Source organism: Trifolium pratense, linkage group LG1, assembly GCF_020283565.1.
Source record: "Trifolium pratense cultivar HEN17-A07 linkage group LG1, ARS_RC_1.1, whole genome shotgun sequence".
Taxonomy (NCBI): Eukaryota; Viridiplantae; Streptophyta; class Magnoliopsida; order Fabales; family Fabaceae; genus Trifolium; species Trifolium pratense.
Genome location: NC_060059.1, coordinates 37,011,060 through 37,033,622, shown reverse-complemented (window position 1 = coordinate 37,033,622; position 22,563 = coordinate 37,011,060). Strand labels below are relative to the sequence as shown.

Genomic DNA, 22,563 nt, shown 5'->3' with positions numbered 1-22,563 from the left:
TCAGGATTGAATCTCATGTTATACTTTCTCGCTTGGTCGAATACTCTTTTTAGATGGGCTGTATGATCGACTTCCTCTTCGGATTTGACGATCATATCATCCATGTAGACTTCGAGCATGTCACCGATTTCATTATTGAAGACTTTGTTCATCATCCTTTGGTATGTGGCGCCTGCGTTTTTAAGCCCGAAAGGCATTACGTTGTAATAATAATTACCGGATTCGGTCATAAACGCTGTTTTCTTTTTATCGATTTCAGCCATTTTTATTTGATTATAACCCGAGTACGCATCCATAAACGATAGTAATTTAAATCCTGATGAATTATCTACTAATTTGTCTATGTTAGGTAAAGGGTAAGCGTCTTTAGGGCAAGCCCTATTAAGATCGGTATAGTCAACACACATGCGCCATTTTCCATTCGATTTCTTAACAAGTACAACATTGGATAGCCAGGTGGTATACCTAGCTTCCGAAATGAAATTTGCCTCGAGGAGGTCTTTTACAGCTTTTTCGGCAGCCTCCGCTTTTTCGGGAGACTGCTTCCTACGCCGCTGAACAACGGCACTAGCCCTAGGATCTAAAGTCAGCTGGTGACAAGCGACCTCAGGGTCGATACCAGGCATTTCTGCAGCGCTCCAGGCGAACAGTTCAGCATTGTCCTTAAGGCAGGCGATCAGCTGCTTTTTGACCAAGTCGGGGAGTCCAGTTCCAATCTTGATCCCTTTGAGGGGGTCTTCGCCGAAGGGCACCAGTTCGAAATCTCCGTCCGGGATGGGGCGGTAGATTTTCTTTTCAGCATCGGCGAGGTCCTTCTGTTTTTCTTCTTGATGCTCCTTTTTTGTGAGCCGAGCATCTATGTCGACGGAACCTCCAATAGTGTTTACCCCCGGACTTTTCTTTTCGGTTTTCTTGGGGGTTGCCACGGTGCTCAGATTCTTTGCCGCGGCCTCGAAGCATCTCCTCGCAGCAGCTATGTCGCCGTTGATAGTGGCGACCTGGCCGTCCGGTGTGTAGTATTTCAGCTTCAAGTGAACAGTGGACGACACAGCAAATAGCTCCGCTAAAGTAGTTCTGCCGATGATGCAGTTGTACAGCGAGGGACAGTCGACGACCATGAATTGCGTCCTCACGGATTTCATAGCCTTTTCCTCGCCGAAAGTGACGATGAGGTCCACGTATCCCCAAGGTTTGGTAGTTGACCCATTGAACCCCTGAAGGTCGGGTCCTACATATGGAACCAAGTTCTTCTCCGACAGCTGTAGAGTTTTGAATAGCCCCGAGTACATTACGTCGCACGAGCTCCCCTGATCTACGAGGATGCGGTGGACGTCGAAATTTGCCATGCGAGCCCTCACCAACAGTGGTACCTGATAGTTTGGTGAGCCCCCATGAACTTCTGATTTGTAGAAGGCCAGCGGGTCGGAGTCTCCCTCAGGTTTGGTGACGGTGATGGGAGTCACCGAGCAAACGTTTTCCAGCTCCTCGAACTTTCTTTTTACCGATCCGAGGGTGATTTTGTTTAGCCCTCCACCTGTTATCACCAGTGCTTTTGGGAAATTTTCCCATGAGCCATTCAGGTGGGCGTTGAAATGCCTCAGGAGCGCTCCCTCGTCTGACCCCGGGGATGGAAGTGGAATTTCAGGAGCTGAGATGGCAAGCGCCTGAGGGACGATGCCTCTGTTTTCCTGTTCGGGAACATCAATGGCCATTGCGACCTCTTGAGGCTCCCGCCTTTGTTGTTGTTGTTGTTGTTGTGCTTGTTCGTCGTTCTGAACATATCTTCGGGCATAACCCTTTTGTATCAGAATCTCGATGGCATCTTTTAAATGGACACAGTCCTCAGTGACGTGTCCGTGGCTTTTATGATAGCGACAAAATTTCGTCCTATCAGTATTTGCCTTCATGGGCTGCTGTCTCGGGAAGTGGATCCCAGCCTTTTTGAAGTCCGCAGCGGAGACTTCGGCGAAAATGCGATCTCTTGACGCATTCAGCGGAGTATATGTTGTGAATTTTCCCCGAGGAGGTTTGGAATCTTTGATCCTTTCCTCCCTTTGCTTTTCGTTACCTCTTCGCGAGGTTCCAGCTTCGTCCTTTTCATGGTTCCTGGTTTTTTCTTGACTTTTAGGCCTTCTGACATCTTTGGCCCTTTGTTTCTCCTCGTAAGTTATGTACTTCTTCGCCTTTTCGAAGAATGCATCCAGCGTTTTCGGCTCTTCGATACCGACAGCTTTAGCAAAGTCGCTGTCCGGATGTAATCCCCTATCGAGAAGATACAGCTTCATGCCCTCCTCGACCTTCACTTCTACGGCTGCTTTGTTGAACCGTTCGAGGTAGGCCCTTAGAGGCTCGTTCTCGCCTTGGATAATGGCCTCGAGGGTTGCTTCAGTTTTTGGGTGACGCCTCGAGGAAGTGAAGTGAGCCCGGAAGCGGGCGCACAGGTCCGACCAAGAGTCCACGGATCCTGGCGCCAAGCTCTTGTACCAAGCCATAGCACCTTTCCTCAGAGTTGTGGGAAAGAGCTTACACTTGATAGAGCCTCGTACATTTCTGTACTCGAGGAGAGCTTCAAGATTTTCGATGTGCTCGTCGGGGTCTGTCGAGCCATCGTAGGTATCCATTGCCGGTGGTTTTTCGAGTCCGACCGGCAGGGGGAGTTCTCGGATCCTTCGGGAGAGGGGGCCTTGGTGATTGTCCCTTTCTTCCGGGGATCGGTTCCTTTGGCGGCGAGGAGGGTTGTCCCTTCTAGGGGAATGTCTCCTCGGCGGGGTGGAGTTTCGAGATATAGCCTCGTTTCTCCTTGGGCTCGACCTCCTTTCGCTTCTGTGGCGAGGTGGTGAGCGAGACCTGGAGTAGGTTCTGCTCCTCACAGGTGTGGGTGAACGGCGAGCTGGGCGAGCTTGCGCCGTGACCCTCGACTCAGCAATTGCGTCGATGCGACGGCTTTGTTGCTCGAGCCTTTGATTCTGCTGCTCGTATCGCTGGTTCTGCTGCAACAGTAAGTCCGACTGGCGGTTGATTGCATTGACCAGCGCAGCCATCATTTCTTGCATGGGGACGCCCGGAGGGATAGCCACTGCCGGAGTCGCCTGTGGCGGGGTAGCCACAGGGATCTGCGGTTCTTCTGGGTTGTAGGGCTCGTAATGTGCGTCTTGCCCTCCCTGGCCATCTTCCGTTACGGAGGCGAATTGTCCGTCCTGCGGATGGTACGCCGCGTAGTCCATCGGTGATCCATGGTTCTCCGCCACGTGCTCCGGGATTTGGTGGTTGTTAACGCCAGCCATTGGTCGTGAAGAAGGTGTTTTGAAGAAGTTTTTTAGTTTTTGGTTTGAATAAACAGGGAAACTATGTTCCCACAGACGGCGCCACTGATCGTGTAGACCAGAAAGATGCGACCTCGCCGGCGTTTGACGGTGGTTGAGAGCGTTTGAGACCTCTGTTGGAGCGGAGGGGGGTTGTGTACCTGCAGGCACTCCGACGCTCAAGTCAGTATGTGTGTAAGGTTTTCTCAGCTATAAAATGCGTACCTTGCAAATGAAGTGGAGATGCATATATATAGCCCCCAGCGCTGGGCTAAGGCCCTTGATGGCATTAATGGTCATCAAGTGGCTGCCGGAAAACGGCTAAGGAGCCATGATGTGCAGTTAATGCTTCATCATTCCGGTTTACGGCCGTTACAATACGCAAGGGTATCTGACCGTTGGGACATGTTCGGATGGTATGTGTGTTCGACACCCACTGATGCTCGAGCTAGACGCTCGGCCCAGAACATAAAGCTTCATGCATACTCTATAATTTATTCAATAGTTAATACAACGTACTAAAGTTTGTAATATGCATGATCACAAAAAACGATTTTTGTTATATGGCTACTTTGTCATGTTGTAATTGGAGTTTTTAAGAGTTAGGTTAACCTTTTTTATTTTTTAACTAGGTTAACCTATACAATCAATCATATATATTATTTCTTAATCATATATCAAAATTATTAAGATTTCTTTAAAGCACTATCATCATCTTATCATGAAAACAAATTAGACGAAAGCCATCTATTTGGAAACAGTTATATGTTTCCATTGAAGTATATAAATCAAGGTTATTGAAATGATAGGACATCTTTTCTTTTTCATAGTAAAATATTCATCACACAACAAAGTTACATTTGAATTCTACATTAAATTATATATTAGTAAGATCTATTTGTTGTTTCTTTGAGCATCATTCAGTTGATAGTGACTTGCAATATGCAGGAATTGAGTTCGAATATGAAATTTTCCACTTATTCACGAGTGAAATTCTGACTACTAATAAGCTACTTGACAACAAAAAAATCTATTTGCGTAATTATATATATAATACTATTAATAGACGTGTCTTTTGATATTGATTTCTTTCTCCATCAAGGTTAATTTAGATTGTGTATTCTGCAACGACTATTTGATTTTAATGGTGAAGTAGTTGAAATGCAGTCGTCACTAAGAAGCAAAGAAGATCCATAACTTAAATTGCTAAAAAGTCATGCTTGTTGTGCTACTTGTCAAACACTTCAAATTTAAATTAAACAAAAAATACTATGGGGCTGGAAAAAGTTACAGTTAGGAAGCAAAAATAGACAAGGTGATTGTTGCTACAATCATAATTTTAGTTTCCACGAAGGATACAAAGATAGTTTCTTGTTATATAACTTGGATCTTCAACAACCTGTTATTACACTAGTGACTTATGAGTTATATTTTTTTCTTTCTATTCCTAATTCCTAAAAATAAAATAATAGTTTGTTTTCATTCATTTTCTAAACACAAGGCAAAATTACTTTGTAGTCAATTAGCTTAATTTCAAATAACAGTTAGTAGTTATATTTCAAAATGTTAACGCAATTATATTTTTTAAAAGAATATGTTACACCTCCTTTAAAAAATTGTTGTGATGTGAGCATAGTTCAATTGGTATGGATGCATGAATCGGGATTCGAACTCTTGTACACCCACTTATTCACTTTAAAAATATGAATTTGTTAGTAAAAAAAAGAAGAATTTATAACCACTAGACTACTAGACCAAAAAAATATTTGTTGTGGTCATTACACGGCTGATGTGTTATAATGTTCATGTGGGCACTTTATCTTGTGAAATGTGTTTCATTCAAAATATTTTCTTCGGCACTTTAACTTGCGAACTGCGTTTCATTCAAAATATTTTCTTCGGTACTTTAACTTGCGAACTGTGTTTCATCCAAAAAAATTGATGATAGGTGAAGGAATGATGAGGGGGACAAAAACTTTGATTTTTATAAGGTTCTCTACCTAGGTGGTAAACTTTTTTTCCCACCCAGTTTTTTCTATTTTACACACTCGCTATCTAAACTGTGAGGGGTAAAATTGGAAGTTCAGGGGGTGCGAATAGAGATACTCTTACACTATGTTTGGATGCCAAAGAGATGAGAAAGAGAGAAATAGTGAAGAGAGAAATAAGAGAGAAGAAAGATATAAGAGAAATTGGATAGAAATTTTATATGGTTTGGATGAATAGAAAAGTGAGAAGAGATAAATTAATAAAAATGAGAAAATAACAAATTTACCCTTTTCTACAAGAAAATAAATTAGTTGAATTTAGGGTATTGTTGTAAAATTGTTTATTTCACTTCTTGTCACACAAATCTCTCATAATATGGAGAGATTTATTTTTGACAGTTATTAACCATTAGGGTCCGTTTGGTGCGCAGAATATGATAGAGATAGGATAGGATAAGAAGGTGGATAATGATAGGATATGATAGTGACATGATAAACACATATCATGTCATATGTTTGGTGCACACAAGATAAGAAAGAGGATATCATTATTTTATCATATCATGTGTTTGGTGCACACTTGATATTAACATGATAACATATATATTTAAATGAAAAAATTATTCTTGTAAAACAAATACATTTTTTTATAAAAAAAAAAAATTTATATTTGACATGTTGAAGAAAAATTATCCTATTGTATAATAAAATTTTACATAATTTAAAAAGAAAAATTACGCTTGTTGACATAGCAATTAAAAAAAAAATAATAGTAACAACAGGTGACGACGATGAATCAAAATCAACCTGATTCCACCCAAATTTCAATTTGATTCCATCTAACTTAATAAGAAGCAATTGATGGCAGTAAAATAATAACAATAATAGGAAAATCTATGATGAATAATGAAACAAGTCAATTGAATAGAGATCAAGCAATAAAAATGGGTTCATTGATTCTGCCATCGTCGTCTTCATTGTCATTCTCTAGCTTTTTTCCCTCTTTTATAAAGGCATGGCAGACTCTTTCAATGATTACAGTGCTTGGGGGATTAAAAAATTCTGGAACAGATCAGCGTCGATCGATTAGGGATTGTTGGGAATTAGAAAAGTATAGAATAGAGCATCGATTGGGGGAAGTATGTCGACTAGGGATTTATGGAGAATAGAGATAATTAAAAGGAAAAATGTCGGTAAAAATTGTAGAAGCAGTTGCCAGAGAGAATCGAACAAGCGTCTTTGAAAAATAGAAAATACAAGCGGCTGATAATATTATGCTATCAGGTTGCTAACCCACCAAAAAATAAGGATTAAAATAACAAAGGAATAGTAGGATAGGATTAGTAATAGGTTATATTTATCCTTTCCTCTTAGTGCACTAAACAAGGGATTTAAACAGGATAAGATAGTGTTATCATATCCTGTTTCTTTATCCTGTACACCAAACGGACCCTTATATTTCTCTCTTTCCTTATTTCTCTCCTCATCCAAACCATAGAAATAACTAATTTATTTGCTATCTCTCTTTCTTATTTCTCTCTTTTATAAATCTACCTAAACAAACACAGTGTTAATGTGATATTGGTCTGGGCCTAACAAGTAGTTCAAGCCCAATTTGAAATTATCCAAACCCATTAAGCAACCACTTGGATGGTTGACACTGTCCATGAAGTTACCCTATCCCCCCTATCACCATCCATCTAGATTAATCTCCACTAATCATTTTAATAAATCGATCATGCATTTTGTAATGACTTTAGCAGTCCTGCTTAGTAGTAAACATAGGAGTTCCCCTCAATGTATTTTTCATGAATCAAGTAATAGAAATTGATACAAAGTTAGAAAGATAGACAGACATATAGATATTCAATCTTGACCAAAAGCTAGCACCAAGATACAAGTAAATCATGGAATCATAATGATAGGCTAGTTCAAGGAGACCGAACCAACAGACGCAAGAAATTCAAATCACTTTTTGATTGAAAGTTTTACAAATTGTGTGTCGAGGATTATAAGTTAAAAAATAAAAGAAAATTGATGCAAAGTTTCATGAATCATGAACTATCTTTTCCAGCTGCATGCTTGCATGGTATTTGTTGGGTTGGATTCTTTAGCTCATCACCAGCCACCAAAAAGTATGCCGTGTGCCTGAAAAACAAGAGTATTGTGGATGTTAATTGTTATCATGTATTCACGGGTAACCATTTAGCAGGAAGTTTCATTTTAAATCAGAAAATAAACCTAAAGAACTTCATCATTTTGATCTTTGAGTCGTCATCTATATCTGGAGTAGTGTCCAATGCTTGTTGCATGTGATGTAACCACCTCTCTGCAGCTTGATGCGTGACAGGAAATGGTCGATGTCGACCAATTAGAGCAGGATGTCCTGCCATATATCAAGAAAGGAACCAAGGTTCCATGTTCCAAATTCAATAACTTAGTTGGTGAATAAAAGCAGTAGGTTCCAACCAGAATGACACCAATACACAACTTTTTGCACATATCTCATTCTCATCTGCCTTTTATGTATGACATTTAGTTAGTTTCAAACTTTAAATTATTTTTTTCCAACAATGTGCTTTCGACTCGAAAAAACAAGATTCAATTCAACCATGCCTTTAAAATGGAAGGACGCAGAACAGAAGTGATATAGAAAATGGTTATTGTAGAGAAACTTCTTCACAATCATGTAAATATTTTTATCAGCAGCTCAGTTAAAAAGCTGCAACAACTCATCTAGTGTAGCTTTATTCATAATGGATTTGGATACTAACTTTTCTCCAGGAATAGGACATGGTACCAGTTTTGATTAACTTATAGAAGCTTCTCAATTAAGATAAATTCATGTGTCTTTACAAACAAACAAAAAGTCGAGTTATGTTATGACTGTTTATAGAAAAGTTAAATGAGAGTTTTTCTAACTTATAAAAGAAGTTGTTGTTTAAAATACTCATAAGTACTTTAGATTCTTTTAGTTGAGTATTTGCAGAGTGCATTTTATCCAAACTTACTCACTAGAAAGAAAAGGACATTTTATCACTCAAGAACCCTCCAGCCACAACTGATAAGAGGATCCAGTAGTAATTATAGTTATTGTAGGTCGCTATGGTGAAGATGTGTCTCGTGTGGTCTACCAGGGTGCAATCACTCAAAAAATTTGACGGCAAAAATAAGAGAAAACAAAACTAGGTTGAATTTTCAGTCACTAATATTGAGTTTTGAGGCAGGCAGTAATGTCATGAACTTTGTACTTACTAAAAACCTAATCAGTCTTTGTTAGAGCTCCAACGATTTTCAAGTGTTGGTCCACCATAGTCTATATGAAACACTTCAGCCGCCATAGTTATTATTATATTAAAAGAAAACTAGGTTTTTCTCTCTGCAATAAGTTCATATCCTATTATTCAAAATCATAGAGGGGAAGTTCGCTGGTAAAAGTGAACTTTCAATAGAACAATCCACATTTAACATACTCGCTTCGCTTCTCTGGATTTTTAATTTACATTGGTCAATCTAACTCTTTCAATAACTACACTAACCAGAGCTACACATTTTGAATTTGCTTAGCAAACATCATTTTATGATAGCTATAGGCTATAGGCTATAGCATGGGTTTAGAAATTACTCCCTCCGGTGCTATTATAAGCAATTTTGACTTTTTTGGTACATTAGAAAAGTGAAGAATTTGGTTCATAATATGGTTCACAATCCACGTTGAATTTTTCCAATGTACCAAAAAAGTCAAATTTACTTATAAATAGTGACTAGAGGGAGTACTGATTAACATCCCATCAACAAATATATTGTATGTATACAGAAATAAACAACATCATCATTTGGCACTATACTATGACCTCTCATTCATTCTTTCCATCACAAAAAAACTATATATATATATATATATATATATATATATATATATAGAGTCAGGATCCGTTGACACCAACTAGTTTGACACCAAATGTTACACCTCTCAATAACGTTTTAACCGATATAAATTTTATAAAATCCACCGTTGGATTGAAAGTTTACATCATATAGATCATTTGTGTAAAATTTCAAATAAATCCAAAATCATTTGATATGTTATTGAGATACATCAAAATTAACGGTTTTTGTATTTTTTTAAATGCCGTTAATCTTTATGTGTCTCAATAGCATATCAAATGATTTTGGATTTGTCTGAAATTTTACACAAATGATCTATATGATGTAAACTTTCAATCCAACGGTGGATTTTATAAAATTTATATCGGTTAAAACGTTATTGAGAGGTGTAACATTTGGTGTCAAACTAGTTGGTGTCAACGGATCCTGACTCATATATATATATATATATATATATATATATATATATATATATATATATATATATATATATATATATATATATATATATATATATATATATATATATATATATATATAATCTAATACGATAAATACATCAATAATTTAAAGTGCAAAAGTATGATCTAACAGCAATAAAAAAATAAAAAACAAAGTTACCTCTTCTCTGAGAAAAAAGAGGAGGACCTCCCATTCTTTGCACGAAAAACTCATACTGATTTTGAATAGCTTCTTCTTTCTTAGAATTCGCAAATATGGAACGAAACCATTCTTCTTCGTCATCATAAACCCTAACAAACAAACATATTAAATAATTTTGTTATTGCTTTTGCAATTATATTATTATAATAATAATAATAATAATACATTTGTTGTAAAATTGAATGATTGTAGAAATTGATTATACCTGGTGTAGAAATTGGTGGAGAGGTTAATGAAGGTTTGAAGACCGAGTTTCTGGAAGAGATTTGTTTCATCGATGGAGAAAGCTTCGTCTGTTGGAACTCCGCTCCATTCTGAAGCTTTTTGTTGTAGAGACTGCATTTTGAAAAACGACAAGAGCTTTTGAATAAAACGGCGATGAAATGTGTTAGTAAGTGATGATGAAAGAGTTTTATAGGGGTTGTGGCGTTCGCGTGGATTGCACGGTGTTAATTTATTTGAGTTGAGTTGTGTGTGGAAACAAGACAGATTCGATTCGATTCGATTCAAAAATCACCAAACTGTGGGCGCTGAATCGCTTATTCTGTTTTGCTTAAACAGGTAGTAGTAATAGTGTTGTTGACCCTCTGTGTCAAAATAAATGACATACTTTTTTAAGGGTAAAATGTGATTTTTGGACAGTAAAGTTATCGAATTTGGATTTTAGTCCTGGTAAATTTTTCTTTTTATTTTGTCCCTGAAAATTTAAATTAATTTGGTTTTTGTCCTTAACATAATAACATGGTCATGTGCACAAAAACGTTGACATGATTAGAATCTATTGACTAGACCATTGTCATGTGTTCAGAAGGCGTTAACCTGACAAATTACATGGATGAAAATCAAAATTCACACAAAATTCAGAAACGAAAACCAAAATTCGTTCGAATTACAGGAATGGAATTTAAAATAAGATTTAATAAACACCTCTAATTATTGTCACTTTTTTTCCAACAATTATTGTCACTTGTTAGATACTTAGTTATCAGTGTGCACGGGAAACAATTTGTTTATACGATTCAATTATATATAATTTACTTTAATAAAATAGTTTCACAAATGTTAATTATGTCTTGCTGAAATCCTGTGAAGCTGTTTTTATGCCTCCGCATTCGGTAGTAGTTACGCCCGTTAACCCGCGTTTAGTATCTTGGTCCACACCTATGGAAGGAACTGTGTGTCTCAATGTTGATGGAAGCCTTTTCGGCGCTACAAGTTCAGCTGGTTACGGTGGTCTGATTCGGGATCATAACGGTGTTTTTATTTTGGGTTTCTACGGAGCTGCTAATGTCCGGAGTATCTTATTCGTAGAACTCATGGCTGTGTTACATGGTTTACATATATGTTGGGAAAGTGGGTTCCGTCGGATTACATGTTACTCAGACTCGCTTCAGTCAGTTAACCTTATTCGGGAAGGTGTGTCTGCTCACCACAGGTTCGCTAATGAAGTCTTCAGTATTCGTCAACTCCTCGCTAGAGATTGGGAGGTTGCGATTAAACATACGCTACGGGAAGGTAATGCGTGTGCGGATGCCTTAGCAAAGATGGGTGCGTTATCTGACTCATCTTTAGTGAAAATCTCTACGCCCCCAAGTGACCTCTCTATGCTCTTGCTCGCTGATGCGCAGGGGATAGTCTTCATCCGGGAGTAGCTTTCGCTTTTGTTTTGTCTTTTTGTTTTGTTTTCTCTATTGTAACAAAAAAAAATACAGTTATATCATAACTAAAATATAATACAAAAATTGTCGTTACATTAGAAACATAAAAGGTCGCATAAATTCTATTCCTATACCGTTGAAGTCAAGTTTCAGTTTTTTTGCCTAGGCGCGACGTTCAACGCGTTCGTAGACTAAAAAAAAATGAAAAATGTACTGGCAAGTCGGAATTTTACGAAATTTTGTTGACTCATTCTATGTATTTTGATAGTACTCTAAATTTTATTCCTACACCATTGTGGCCAAGTTTCAGTTTTTTGACTTGGTCGCGACGTTGAACGTGTTGCCGATGAAAACAAATTTCTTACGATACATAAAATCCAAAATGTTTGTGTTAAATTAATACCTCAAGAAGTAAAAGGAGATGGGACTTAACACTCTCCATTGTGTTGAAATTGAGAAAAGAATTAAATAAATTGAATTTGAAATTAATCAAAAAGAATAATCCATATACATTTTTTACATTGGATCATAAATTAATCCAATAAATGTCTTGGTAGTAAGATCCTATTCCTAGATGGGTCAGCATATCTAGAAGAGAATGAACGAGGGAGATTATCTGGCTCCATCCACCCACTTCCTTGATCAAAGTTCATTGAGTATGATTCTTCATCATAAATACCTTCCATTGTTGGAGTTGAGCCAAAGATTTTCTTCTTGTCTCTTTTAATCTTTTTCCAAAGTTTTTGCCACACTGGTTTTGTCCCATCAATATTGTTGCTTTGATAGTGTGGTTTTGTGTAGCTTCTACCTAACCTTATGGTTTGAGTTGTTGAATTGCTTGAACTAAATCTTTGCTTCTTGAAATCCATTTGTAGGGAGTTTTATTGTACCTAAGTTTCTTCCAATTCTTAACCTTTTAAAGCAATGTTAGAGTATTTATACTTTTCATATAAGAATGAATATGGTTTTTCATATGAAATTATGATATGCATATATAGTGTCATGAATAAGTTGATTTGTGTATAATTTATTGAAGTTTGGGGACCATGAGGAAAGATAGTGGAAGGATTCATTAGCCTCCAATTTAGGCTTCATTTCTTTATGAAATGACTATGTCCCACTTTATCAAATGAGGTGTACTCGTCTACTTCATAAATGTTTTGGATTAGTTTATAAATGCTTATACAATACACCAACAAAATTCCTTTTTTTGACTTTTAATACAACAAAATTCTTATTGAAAAATAAAAAATATTCGCTAACATGTATTTTAAAGACACATGTTAAAGAATTTAAAAATATAAATTTACATTAAAAAAATAATATTAACTTTTAAAAATTAAATGTACAATTTCTAATAAGAATATGTATACTTGTTTTTTTTGACATACCGTAAAAAACCAATAAATAAATAATTTAATATATTAAAATATAAATAAAATTATAACCAAATTTGGATTTTTAGTTTTGTTTCTTTGGAGCTTGACCCATTGAGATGGTAGCTTGCAAGTGTGTGAACTCAACCTTAGCTAACCAAGTGTGTCAAAGTAAGACAGCTGAAAGAGTCATCTTTGTTTGCCGTCTACCTCTCTTTACACTGTGGACCTTTAAATATAAGAACATTAATTAATCACTAATTAATTTTATTTGTTACATCTAATTTGCTCAGTCACCACCTCTCAAAGAATAAAAGTCAATACTCACCAAGAGTACAAAATATCAAGAAGAATAGTTGGTGACTCATTCATTGACCATATTATATTTATATCAACAAGAATAACATAATTCTTCGACCATGCATTTTGTGATTTAAATGTGTTACTATATCTTGTTTTGCTTGGTCAAGAAAATAAAATAAACTATTTCAAACACTACTTGCACAAACGTCAATGGCATGAGGAGGCTATTCTCTAAAAGTAGTCAAGAAATTTTGGTAGTAATTGCGTGGACTTTGTGGAACAATCGGAACAATTGAGTGTGGCAGTTCTAAAGAGCCGGCGAAGGAACTAGTAGTGTGCACTATGCACTTAGTGGAGGACTGGTGAGCAATTAATGTACAGCAGCAACGCAATTTGGAACCTGTCATGACAGCAGGTACTGTGCCTTACGCGTTGCAATGGCAGCGGCCTAGAGTTGGATGGTGGAAATGCAATGTAGATTCGAGTTTTTATGGAGGTTCAGGGCATACAGATGGGGCTGGTGTGTCCAAAATGCACAAGGATCTTTTGTAGGAGCATGATGTAATTTCAACTGTCATAAACTTGCAACAATTGAAGGTGAAGCTATGGCGATCTTAGATGCATTTACGTGAAATTATTGCTAAGTGGATCAACATTGTGTTTGAAAATTGAAAGTGACTCCAAAATTGTGGTAGATGCTATACATACAAATCATAGTGGACCTTTTTATAATAGCTCTATTATTTCCTCTATTGAGTATTTTTTTTTTTTGAAACATTCCTCTATTGAGTATTAAAAATCATGGAAAGTTCCAAATAAAATAACTGTGCTTTCCTCCTTTCAACTAGGTAAATTCGAATATAAGTGATTTTTAAGAATCATGGGAAGTTCCTTAATAAACATGGGAAGAAGCTCCCATATACTTATGTGTTGTATAAAATGTTACTTTTAACTTTTAAGTATTAATGTAGAATACACGTGAGAAACACATGTCATAGACATTAAGCTGTGTCCACCACACCAACATATAACTACTTCAATTTAATGACAAACTAATTGCAGATATAATGGAAATGAATAGAACCTGTAATAGTAATTAACATAAATTAAACAACCAGAGATCATTTTACCATAATAGGCCTTGCACTAAGCCAAATCACATAATTAGATATATGACTTCAAAGATACTTCAAATTTGCATGATAATAAGGAATAGGGTGAGATTCCAACAATTAACACACACATTGATATAAGATGTTACACTCTTATTGGTGTATTAATAGCAACTAAACTTTGAGAGAATATTAAAAAAAATTACTTAAATATTCTATCAAAGTTATACATAAACCCATGATGCACAGAATTTTCCAACCTCATGCACACAACAGATCCTACGAATTTTTTAAACAAAAAAACAGAACAACAAGCAAAATCAGCCAAAGAAGCATGAATAGAAGTGTTTTTCACTGCAAACAAACCTTCTGAAACTTTGCATGAGAGTCAAGTTACTAAAACAATTGCATAATTTCATACCAAATATTTCCTATAAATCCACAATTCAAAAGGACATCTAAATCACAACATATTCCACACAAAAAACTAACATTTTGATAATATCATCAATTGATTAAACACAAAATGGCCTCAACTCAATCCAACAACCCTCCCATAGTCATAGTAGTTGTGGTTGTCTGTTCTGGGGGCCTTGTCTTGCTTTCTTTGATTACTTTTGTACTATTCTGCTTCTTTCAGAAGAGGAAGGAGAAGAAGACACAAGAAACCGATGTCATACACATCGATGAGCATAAAAAGGGCAATGAAACCATTGTGTCTGGTCCATTTGGACAACAATCAGTGGCTATATCAGTTGAAGATGATGTGCATGTAGATGAAGAAAAGAAGAAAGAGACGCTTGATCACGGTTTACATGCCGAATCATCCTCAGATATCATACGTATTGATGAGCATAAAAAGGACAAGGAAAGCATGGTGCCTGGTCCTTTTGGACGACAAGCAGTAGAGATTTCAGTTGAAGATGATGTGCATGTAGATGAAGCAAGGAAGAGTGAGAAACACGGTCATGGTTTACATGTCAAATCATCCTCAGCTGAAGCAAATCATAACAATTCTAGCAGCCTAGAGGTTGGAAGTTCTGATGATCATCATCACCAGCTTGAGAACAAATCCTGATTGGAAGATTTGTGTAAATTCACATAGAAACAATTATTCTTGTACATGGACTCCTAACTAATATGCCATTTCACCTAATATACTTCAATGAATAAACATTCTTCATTTGTTTTTCTGATATTTTTTCCTTTTGGCGTGATAAACTCGTCATTTGTTGAATCCTTCTACAAGTTGACAAAAATAAGCTAGAAGCTCCTTCAATGCAGCATTTGAAGCTCTGTGTATACAATCAATCTGACATAAATAAACAACCTCAATTTATATGCTAATAACTAGCTATGACTTCTTGCTTTTAAATATATTCAAAGCTTGACCTACATCATAAATAATCATGTCATGTATCCTTAACACAGATCCATCATAACACATATCATTCATTTAAAGCTAATCGTATACTTATAATCGATCTGACCGCATCCGATGTGCAAAATTTTATCAGCATGAAAGTCAAGTAAAACGGTGCATAACATGCCATCCTAAGATAAGAACACGACAGCAAATAACAACAAATGGAAAGAAAATGAAATACAATAAAACATACACCCCCCATCAATGTTATCGATTGTGGATGGCAGACCATGGCTCAAAGCCAAAAAAATCCGTTACTTTGAACTTCCATCCTTCACAAATTAACTATGTCAGTTGTTAAAAATTCAGCAATCCGCCATAGCCGATATTGGACAACAATGCACCCGATACATGTATAGCAGATTTCCTAACCATGACACCAATCACAGAGCTGCGAAAAATGGAAATGGATTCCCTGAAATTGCAAATTAACGCAGTTGGCGACCTCAGCCATTGATAAAGATCCATTCGCACATGCATATTATATGCTGTGTGACTGCATGATTTGCCTGAGTGCAGGGAATCTAAGTACGCTAAATACACCCTATATTTAAGTCCCATAAAATGTTATCCATAATTTTATAGGTGCAAACCTAGCAGGAACCAAATGACAATATAGAAGAAACATCAATTTGTCATAAATAAACAGTCCTCAATTATTTACTAATAACTAGCTTTCATCTCTTGCTTTCATTTAAACATTACCAAAGCACGGCCTACATCATATATAATCATGCCTATTATCCTTGAAACAAATCCAAAACTCATATGATGCATTTGAAGCCGTAAATACCATCAATCTGACATAAATAAACAATCCTCAACTTATTTGCTAATATCCAGAGAGAAAGATAACAGTCTACCAGCACAATGATTGACCACATTAGTTGTGAATGGAAAATCTAGAAAACCTAAAACCTAACATATAGGAAGCCATGAGCTGGCTCAAATGCCTACATTTAAGTTACAACACTCCTCAGTCTCTACTAAATAATAACGATGGTAGTAAGTGAACGTATATGAAACGCATCAACCTACAAAACTACATTATTAAAGGCACCAAATTTCATAATCAAATATCACAAGCACCAAACTTCATATTCAAATATCACACAAACACAATTTCTACAGCGTCTAGGAAACTTCCTCTGTCATGAAAACAATTGAACCTCTGAGTAATTTTCTTCTAAGAAGGTTTTTACCCCATAGTGATTTAGTATTCCAAGTAAATGTAACATCCCCTTTCTGTAACTAATATAACATCATATTTGCCAGATACTTTTTAACTACATGCTGACTATTTTTATTACTCAGAAAAGCGACTTCACTACTTTTCAAGGCATTCCCAACCAACTCCTTTCTTGTATATATAATGTTTTACAGCAGCAGCAAGCTTTTGACTATGCGATTTTGTTAAATAAGTTCGTAACTGCAACAACAATTTGAGAAAAAAACATACCATAAGATTTTCTACAATTCAAAGAAAAGAAGTGACTACCAACTAGTCCAATATATTCAAATACATTAGCTAGGATTAGTCTCACATACCTTCCATTCCAACACTCTTGTCATCTACCTCTTCCACAATTTTACGCTGCCCAACATCAAAGTAGCGATAGAACACAAAGTCAGCTTTTTGAAGTGTTTCATCCGATGGTTGGGGATTCCTAGCATCCTTTGAAATGCAAACAACATTGCATTTCCCAGCAATAGATTCCTGATATGCCATACAAAAATAGACAATTCAATCAGGGTTATAATAATTAATGGTCTCTTCCAATCCAAACCAAGCAAAATTAAATAACATTTTTTTTTTGTATTAACCCTCTGGTTCCCATGGGAAGGAGGCCACAGTAATCCAGACTTCGGTCACGAGGTAAATAAAGTCTGGCCAACAATTGTTCCCACCAGAAATTGAACTCGGATTCTCCCGAACTATTCATCCTAGGGGGAGCTCATTAACAACTTGAGTCAAATGTCTAGGTTAAACAATTTGAATAACTTACTCAAATAAAGAATTGGTTACAAAAGGAACACGCTAATTACTAATTAGTCGTCAATATTACCAAACAACTTTCACCATACCTAACTCCAACAATTGCAAGCAACAAATTCTCTAACAATCACTTTTCAACACTCTCACCATATAATTGAGTAAAATTCACAAGGATTCCAACTAAATTCCACTAAAATTCACTCAAATCAACTAAAATACAATAAAAATTGTTGAAATTAAGAAGTGAATTATTACCAGAGGATTGATATTAGTGAGACCAGTTCCATCACCACAAGCAAAGAACAATTCATTATAATAAATCTGAATCCCTTTGAGAAACTTAGAAATCTCACGAGGACGAAAGAACCACTGAACTTTAATTTTCCTCAACTTGATCCGAGTAGGAGTTTCCCAAATCTTGATGATTTTAGCGATATGAGGTTCAGATTGAGTTCCATTTTGAAGATAAACAGTATCGTAGAGAGAGTAATCTTCACCGTCTAAAGTGAATGATTCATAGAATTGTGTGTCTTTCTTTTTGCCACCTTTGCCGCGCATTTTTCCCCATTTGAATTCTAGGGTTTCTGTGGGAGGAAGAGGATCGGATTCTTGTGGTTTTGCCATGGAGCAGTGAAGTGAAAGCTTCCGATTATAGTAAGAATTTATTATATGCTGCGATTTTTGTAAGAAAGGTGATAAGGTAAGCAGTAGATAAAACGTTAAATAAGCAATTGTTATCGGTCAAATGATTATTGACGTTGGATTTGATAGAGATGATCACAATTCGATCCCTCGCAACTGCAATTGAGATTAGGCTATCACTTGGTGTTAAAACTAACTCTCGAATTAGATTAGGCTTCAGTGAGCCAAATATTGATGGTGAAAACAAAAATGTTAAATAAATGAGGACGCTCCACATATTTGGTGTTCTCGTGAATCACATCCAACTGAATAAGAGTGGCATTTTATATATAGAGTCGGGATTCGAATCTCAAACACTCCACGCATTCTTCTTACATGGTAGAATTTATAGTCATTAAACTACCTAACAAAAAAAAGTTAAATAAATTTAAAATTCAATTTGATCCAACCGTTTTCACATAAGAACATAAAGACGCATCCAAAAATATTTTATTTTGGGCAATTTTTGGTTTTTTAATAAGTGAGTCATATGTGTGTCTGTGAGTAGATATTAATGAGGAGAAAAATGGTGTTTATCGTAGAAGTGATACTTATTAGGTACTCAATTTTGTTTTTCTTTAATGGAGGTACCTAATAGGTACTAATACTTGAAGAATTGGTATTCTCCATTTGAGATAGTCTCATCGTGATTTCGGTGAATATATGCTGATACGGGCATGCATTTGGAGGGAGGCAGTCTAGCTTCGTAAAAAGTCGAAGTTGTAGGGGATATCTTAAGGCTTTTATTGGAGTCAACGTCCTTGATTGCAGTTATTCTTTTATCGAAATCTTGTTCACAAAAGCAACGAATGATTGATGTTTCGAACTGTGGTGTTTGGTCAAATCCACTTAAATTATGAATTAGAGTTAAAAAATAGTGCACTTGAACTTAAACTACGACTTAGGTTTTATAGGAGGAGGATTACAAATTTAGGACTCAAATCCTTGGCTTGGACCCCTAGCTCAAATAGTTGAAGATAAATCGTGATTTGATCTTGTCAGACGGTTCTAGTTTGGTCAATGATTCTAATTCAATCAGAAAATTCTTATATAACATTCCATCGTGTCTCTAGGGCAACTTTATGTTGTGGTCCGCCTATGAGCAAGCGACTCGGTCCATTAGTTGATTAAGCATAGATCCATTTGAGAACAACAATGGATTAAAAAAAGAAGATAGGAGTAGTTATTTTTCGGCAAAATTACACTACAGGTCCTTTATCTTATTTTTGTAACAATTTGGTCCTTTATCTTTTTTTTTTGTAACACTTTGGTCCTTATATTTTTTATTTATAAAAAAATAAAGGACCAAAGTGTTACAAATAAAAAAAGATAAATGACCAAACTTTTACAAAAAAAGGGACTAAAGTGTTACAAATAAAAAAAAATAAAGGACTAAAGTGTTACAAATAAAAGATAAAGGACCAAAGTGTTACAAAAAAAAAGATAAAGGACCAAAGTGTTACAAAAAAATAAGATAAATGACATGTAGTGTAATTTTGCCTTATTTTTCTCTCATAAACTTCACTCCTATTTATTATTGGTTTTTTCAAATCTACCCTTTTATGATTCGAGGGTATTTACTCGTCAACCAATAAGAACAAGTCATATGCAAATCAACATATGCAAATTCAAAAGTTTGTTACAAGTTAGTTGTGAGTATCACATACAAATCCACTTATATGGTTTGTTTTTATTAGTTGATGAATAAAGGGTAAATGATCATTTACCCCCCGCAAAATAAGCAAATTTTCGTTTACCCCCCTATGCAGATTTTTTTTTTTGTTTACCCCCCTGCAAAAAATAGATTCACTCATTTTGCCCCCTGTGTGTACAGCAGGACATGTGATTGTGCAAATTTGCTGACGTGGCTTGTACACGTGGAAAAAAACATATATATTTATTTTTAAATTCCACGTCAGATAATATTTTTTCCAAAAAAAAAAAAAATTCCTACAAAATTAATAAAACGATTTTTTTTTTCCAAAATTAAAAGAAAATCCTACAAATAAAATTTTTTTCCTTACAAAATTTTAAAAAATTCCTACAAATAGTTTTTTTTCGTACAAAATTATTATTTTTTTCCTAAAATAAAAAAACGAATTTTCATATTTTTCTCCCAAATAAAGTTTATTTTCAAAATAAAGATTTTAAAAATTTATTTTCAAATCTTTTTGATTTAAAAAAAACAGAATCTTCGTCGGTTTGCTTCCACCGTCGTGATCATATTCGTCGTCGTCTTCTTCAATCACCGGAATCGTCTTCTACTTCGTTATTGTCTTCTGCTTCCTTCTATTTTTATAGTTCTAGGGGAAATGATTTTGGTATAAGAGGAAAACACGAATAAAACTTCTTTTTCTATTTTTTTTAATTCAAAGAGATTAACAAAAAAATAATGTTTTGTTTATAAAAAATAAAGATCATGTATTTTTTTAATTCAAAAGGATTTGAAAATAAATCTTTAAAATTTTTATTTTGAAAATAAACTTTATTTTGGGAGCAAAATAAGAAAATTCATTTTTTTTTGTTGGAAATTTTTTTAAATTCTTTGTAGGAAAAAAAATTTATTTTTTTTGCAGGAAATTTTTTAAAAAATTTTGTAGGAAAAAAAATTTATTTGTAGGATTTTTTTGGGAAAAAAAAAATCCGTTTTTTTTATTTTGTAGGAATTTTTTTTTAAAAAAAATATATTATCTGACGTGGAATTTAAAAAATAAATATTAATTATTTTTTCCACGTGTACAAGCCATGTCAGCAGATTTGCACATTCACATGTCCTGCTGTACACACGGGGGGCAAAATGAGTGAATCTATTTTTTGCAGGGGGGTAAACAGAAAAAAAATCTACATAGGGGGGTAAACGAAAATTTGCTTATTTTGCAGGGGGGTAAATGATCATTTACCCATGAATAAATACCCTCAAATTATGAATGAGTACAGTAAGCCTCACCTTATTGCAAATTATAAATAGGTACAGTAGGCCTCACCTTATATTTATTCTTTTGATATTGGTTTAGTGTTCAACACAAATTATTTTTTTTTGGTAGAGGTGTTCAACACAAATTATATAAAGGCTAAATTATACTTTGCGTCGTTTAACTATTATTTTTTTTTGTTTCACTTTGATCTCACAAGTATTTTTTGTTACATTTAGGTCCCTTATAGCTTAAATCTTAATTATAATTTTGTCAGTCAAATCAATCCCTTCTTTTAACCTTTTGATTTTTTTTTTTCAAAATAAAAACGGTTGAATCAATCCCTCTCTCCTCCATCTCATTCAACTCCAACATTAAACTCACCATTGCATCTATTCAACTCTTATTTTGGGGTTTAATACCCACCATTGTAAGTAGTCTTATAGGTTATTATTGTATTTAATAGTAGTCCACCAATGCTTGTAATTTTGTTTTTCTTTTCTTTATTTTCTTCTCATTCCTTCGTTATCATCTTCATCACCATTGTCATAAGCTCATCGGATAAACCCAAAAATTTTAAAAATTCAGAAGAGTAATTTAAAGACCAAAAGTGAATTGACTGACGAAAGTAAAATTAAGAGATGAATTCTAAAATATGATTTATTTATTTTTTTCATAATCTCCGTTAGCCTATTTAACACAACATTTTTATGTATTACAACTAATTAACATTGAGTGAATATAAATTCTTCAATAAAAAATAAAAAAATAGAGTGAATATAAAAGAAAATTACATAGATATTGGATCAAAGTTATACATTGCAGCTTATAAAAAAAAAAAAAAAACTAATACATTGCAATTTGCATGTGATGCACAATTTTTATAAACAAAGCAACAGATCAACAAGCAAAATCACTGCAAACAACCCTTGTGAATTTTGCATAAGAGACAAGTTACTAAAACAATTTGCATAATTTCATACCAAGTATTTCCTATAAATCCATAATTTTCAAACGGCCACCTAAACCACAGCATATTCCACACAGATAACCAACATTTTGAGAACATCATCAATTTGATTAGCTAAACAGAAGAACAGATGGCCTTAACTGAAGCCATAGTCATAGTAGTTGTGGTCATCTGTGCAGGGAGGCTAGCCTTGCTTTCTTTGCTTACTTTTGCTCTATTCTGTTACTTACACAAGAAACCGACATTATCCACATAGATGACATAAAAGGGCAATGAAACTGTTGTGTC

General features: G+C 35.1%; 3 protein-coding genes across 4 annotated transcripts; 1 reads left to right on the top strand and 2 right to left on the bottom strand.

Annotated features, from left to right (window-relative positions):
- Positions 1 to 7,241: 7,241 nt before the first annotated feature.
- Positions 7,242 to 10,429, bottom strand: LOC123905527 (two-on-two hemoglobin-3). The gene is made up of 4 exons (XM_045955174.1): positions 10,047 to 10,429; positions 9,800 to 9,930; positions 7,532 to 7,676; positions 7,242 to 7,438 (listed from the first exon to the last, which is right to left on the bottom strand). Exons 1-4 carry the CDS (start codon positions 10,181 to 10,183, stop codon positions 7,345 to 7,347), a joined length of 507 nt encoding a protein of 168 aa, XP_045811130.1. The 5' UTR covers positions 10,184 to 10,429; the 3' UTR covers positions 7,242 to 7,344.
- Positions 10,430 to 11,004: 575 nt separating this feature from the next.
- LOC123893541 lies at positions 11,005 to 11,493 on the top strand. Its single transcript, XM_045943268.1, has one exon. The coding sequence runs from the start codon at positions 11,005 to 11,007 to the stop codon at positions 11,491 to 11,493; it is 489 nt and encodes a 162-aa protein (XP_045799224.1).
- A 3,982-nt stretch (positions 11,494 to 15,475) lies between these two features.
- LOC123905515 (protein ANTI-SILENCING 1-like) lies at positions 15,476 to 18,411 on the bottom strand. Of its 2 annotated transcripts, none has more exons than XM_045955160.1 (3): positions 17,968 to 18,411; positions 17,265 to 17,433; positions 15,476 to 15,602 (listed from the first exon to the last, which is right to left on the bottom strand). In XM_045955160.1, exons 1-3 carry the CDS (start codon positions 18,334 to 18,336, stop codon positions 15,598 to 15,600), a joined length of 543 nt encoding a protein of 180 aa, XP_045811116.1. In that variant the 5' UTR covers positions 18,337 to 18,411; the 3' UTR covers positions 15,476 to 15,597. The 2 variants fall into 2 exon arrangements, with proteins under 2 accessions (XP_045811116.1, XP_045811108.1); XM_045955152.1 differs by lacking the exon at positions 15,476 to 15,602 and adding an exon at positions 16,518 to 17,145 and having other exon boundaries at positions 17,968 to 18,410.
- Between the last annotated feature and the right edge of the window lie 4,152 nt (positions 18,412 to 22,563).

What these genes read in the sequence shown, in the direction of transcription:
- LOC123905515 (XM_045955152.1), bottom strand. Translation starts at nt 18,336, where the DNA reads ATGGCAAAACCACAAGAATCCGATCCTCTTCCTCCCACAGAAACCCTA. An exon ending in TCACTAATATCAATCCTCTG is followed by an intron (nt 17,434 to 17,967) that starts GTAATAATTCAC and finishes ATGGCATATCAG; the next exon opens with GAATCTATTGCTGGGAAATG. An exon ending in CAAGAGTGTTGGAATGGAAG is followed by an intron (nt 17,146 to 17,264) that starts GTATGTGAGACT and finishes TTGTTGTTGCAG; the next exon opens with TTACGAACTTATTTAACAAA.
- LOC123905527 (XM_045955174.1), bottom strand. Translation starts at nt 10,183, where the DNA reads ATGCAGTCTCTACAACAAAAAGCTTCAGAATGGAGCGGAGTTCCAACA. An exon ending in TCTTTTTTCTCAGAGAAGAG is followed by an intron (nt 7,677 to 9,799) that starts GTAACTTTGTTT and finishes GATATATGGCAG; the next exon opens with GACATCCTGCTCTAATTGGT. An exon ending in AAAATGATGAAGTTCTTTAG is followed by an intron (nt 7,439 to 7,531) that starts GTTTATTTTCTG and finishes CTTGTTTTTCAG; the next exon opens with GCACACGGCATACTTTTTGG.
- LOC123893541 (XM_045943268.1), top strand. Translation starts at nt 11,005, where the DNA reads ATGGAAGGAACTGTGTGTCTCAATGTTGATGGAAGCCTTTTCGGCGCT.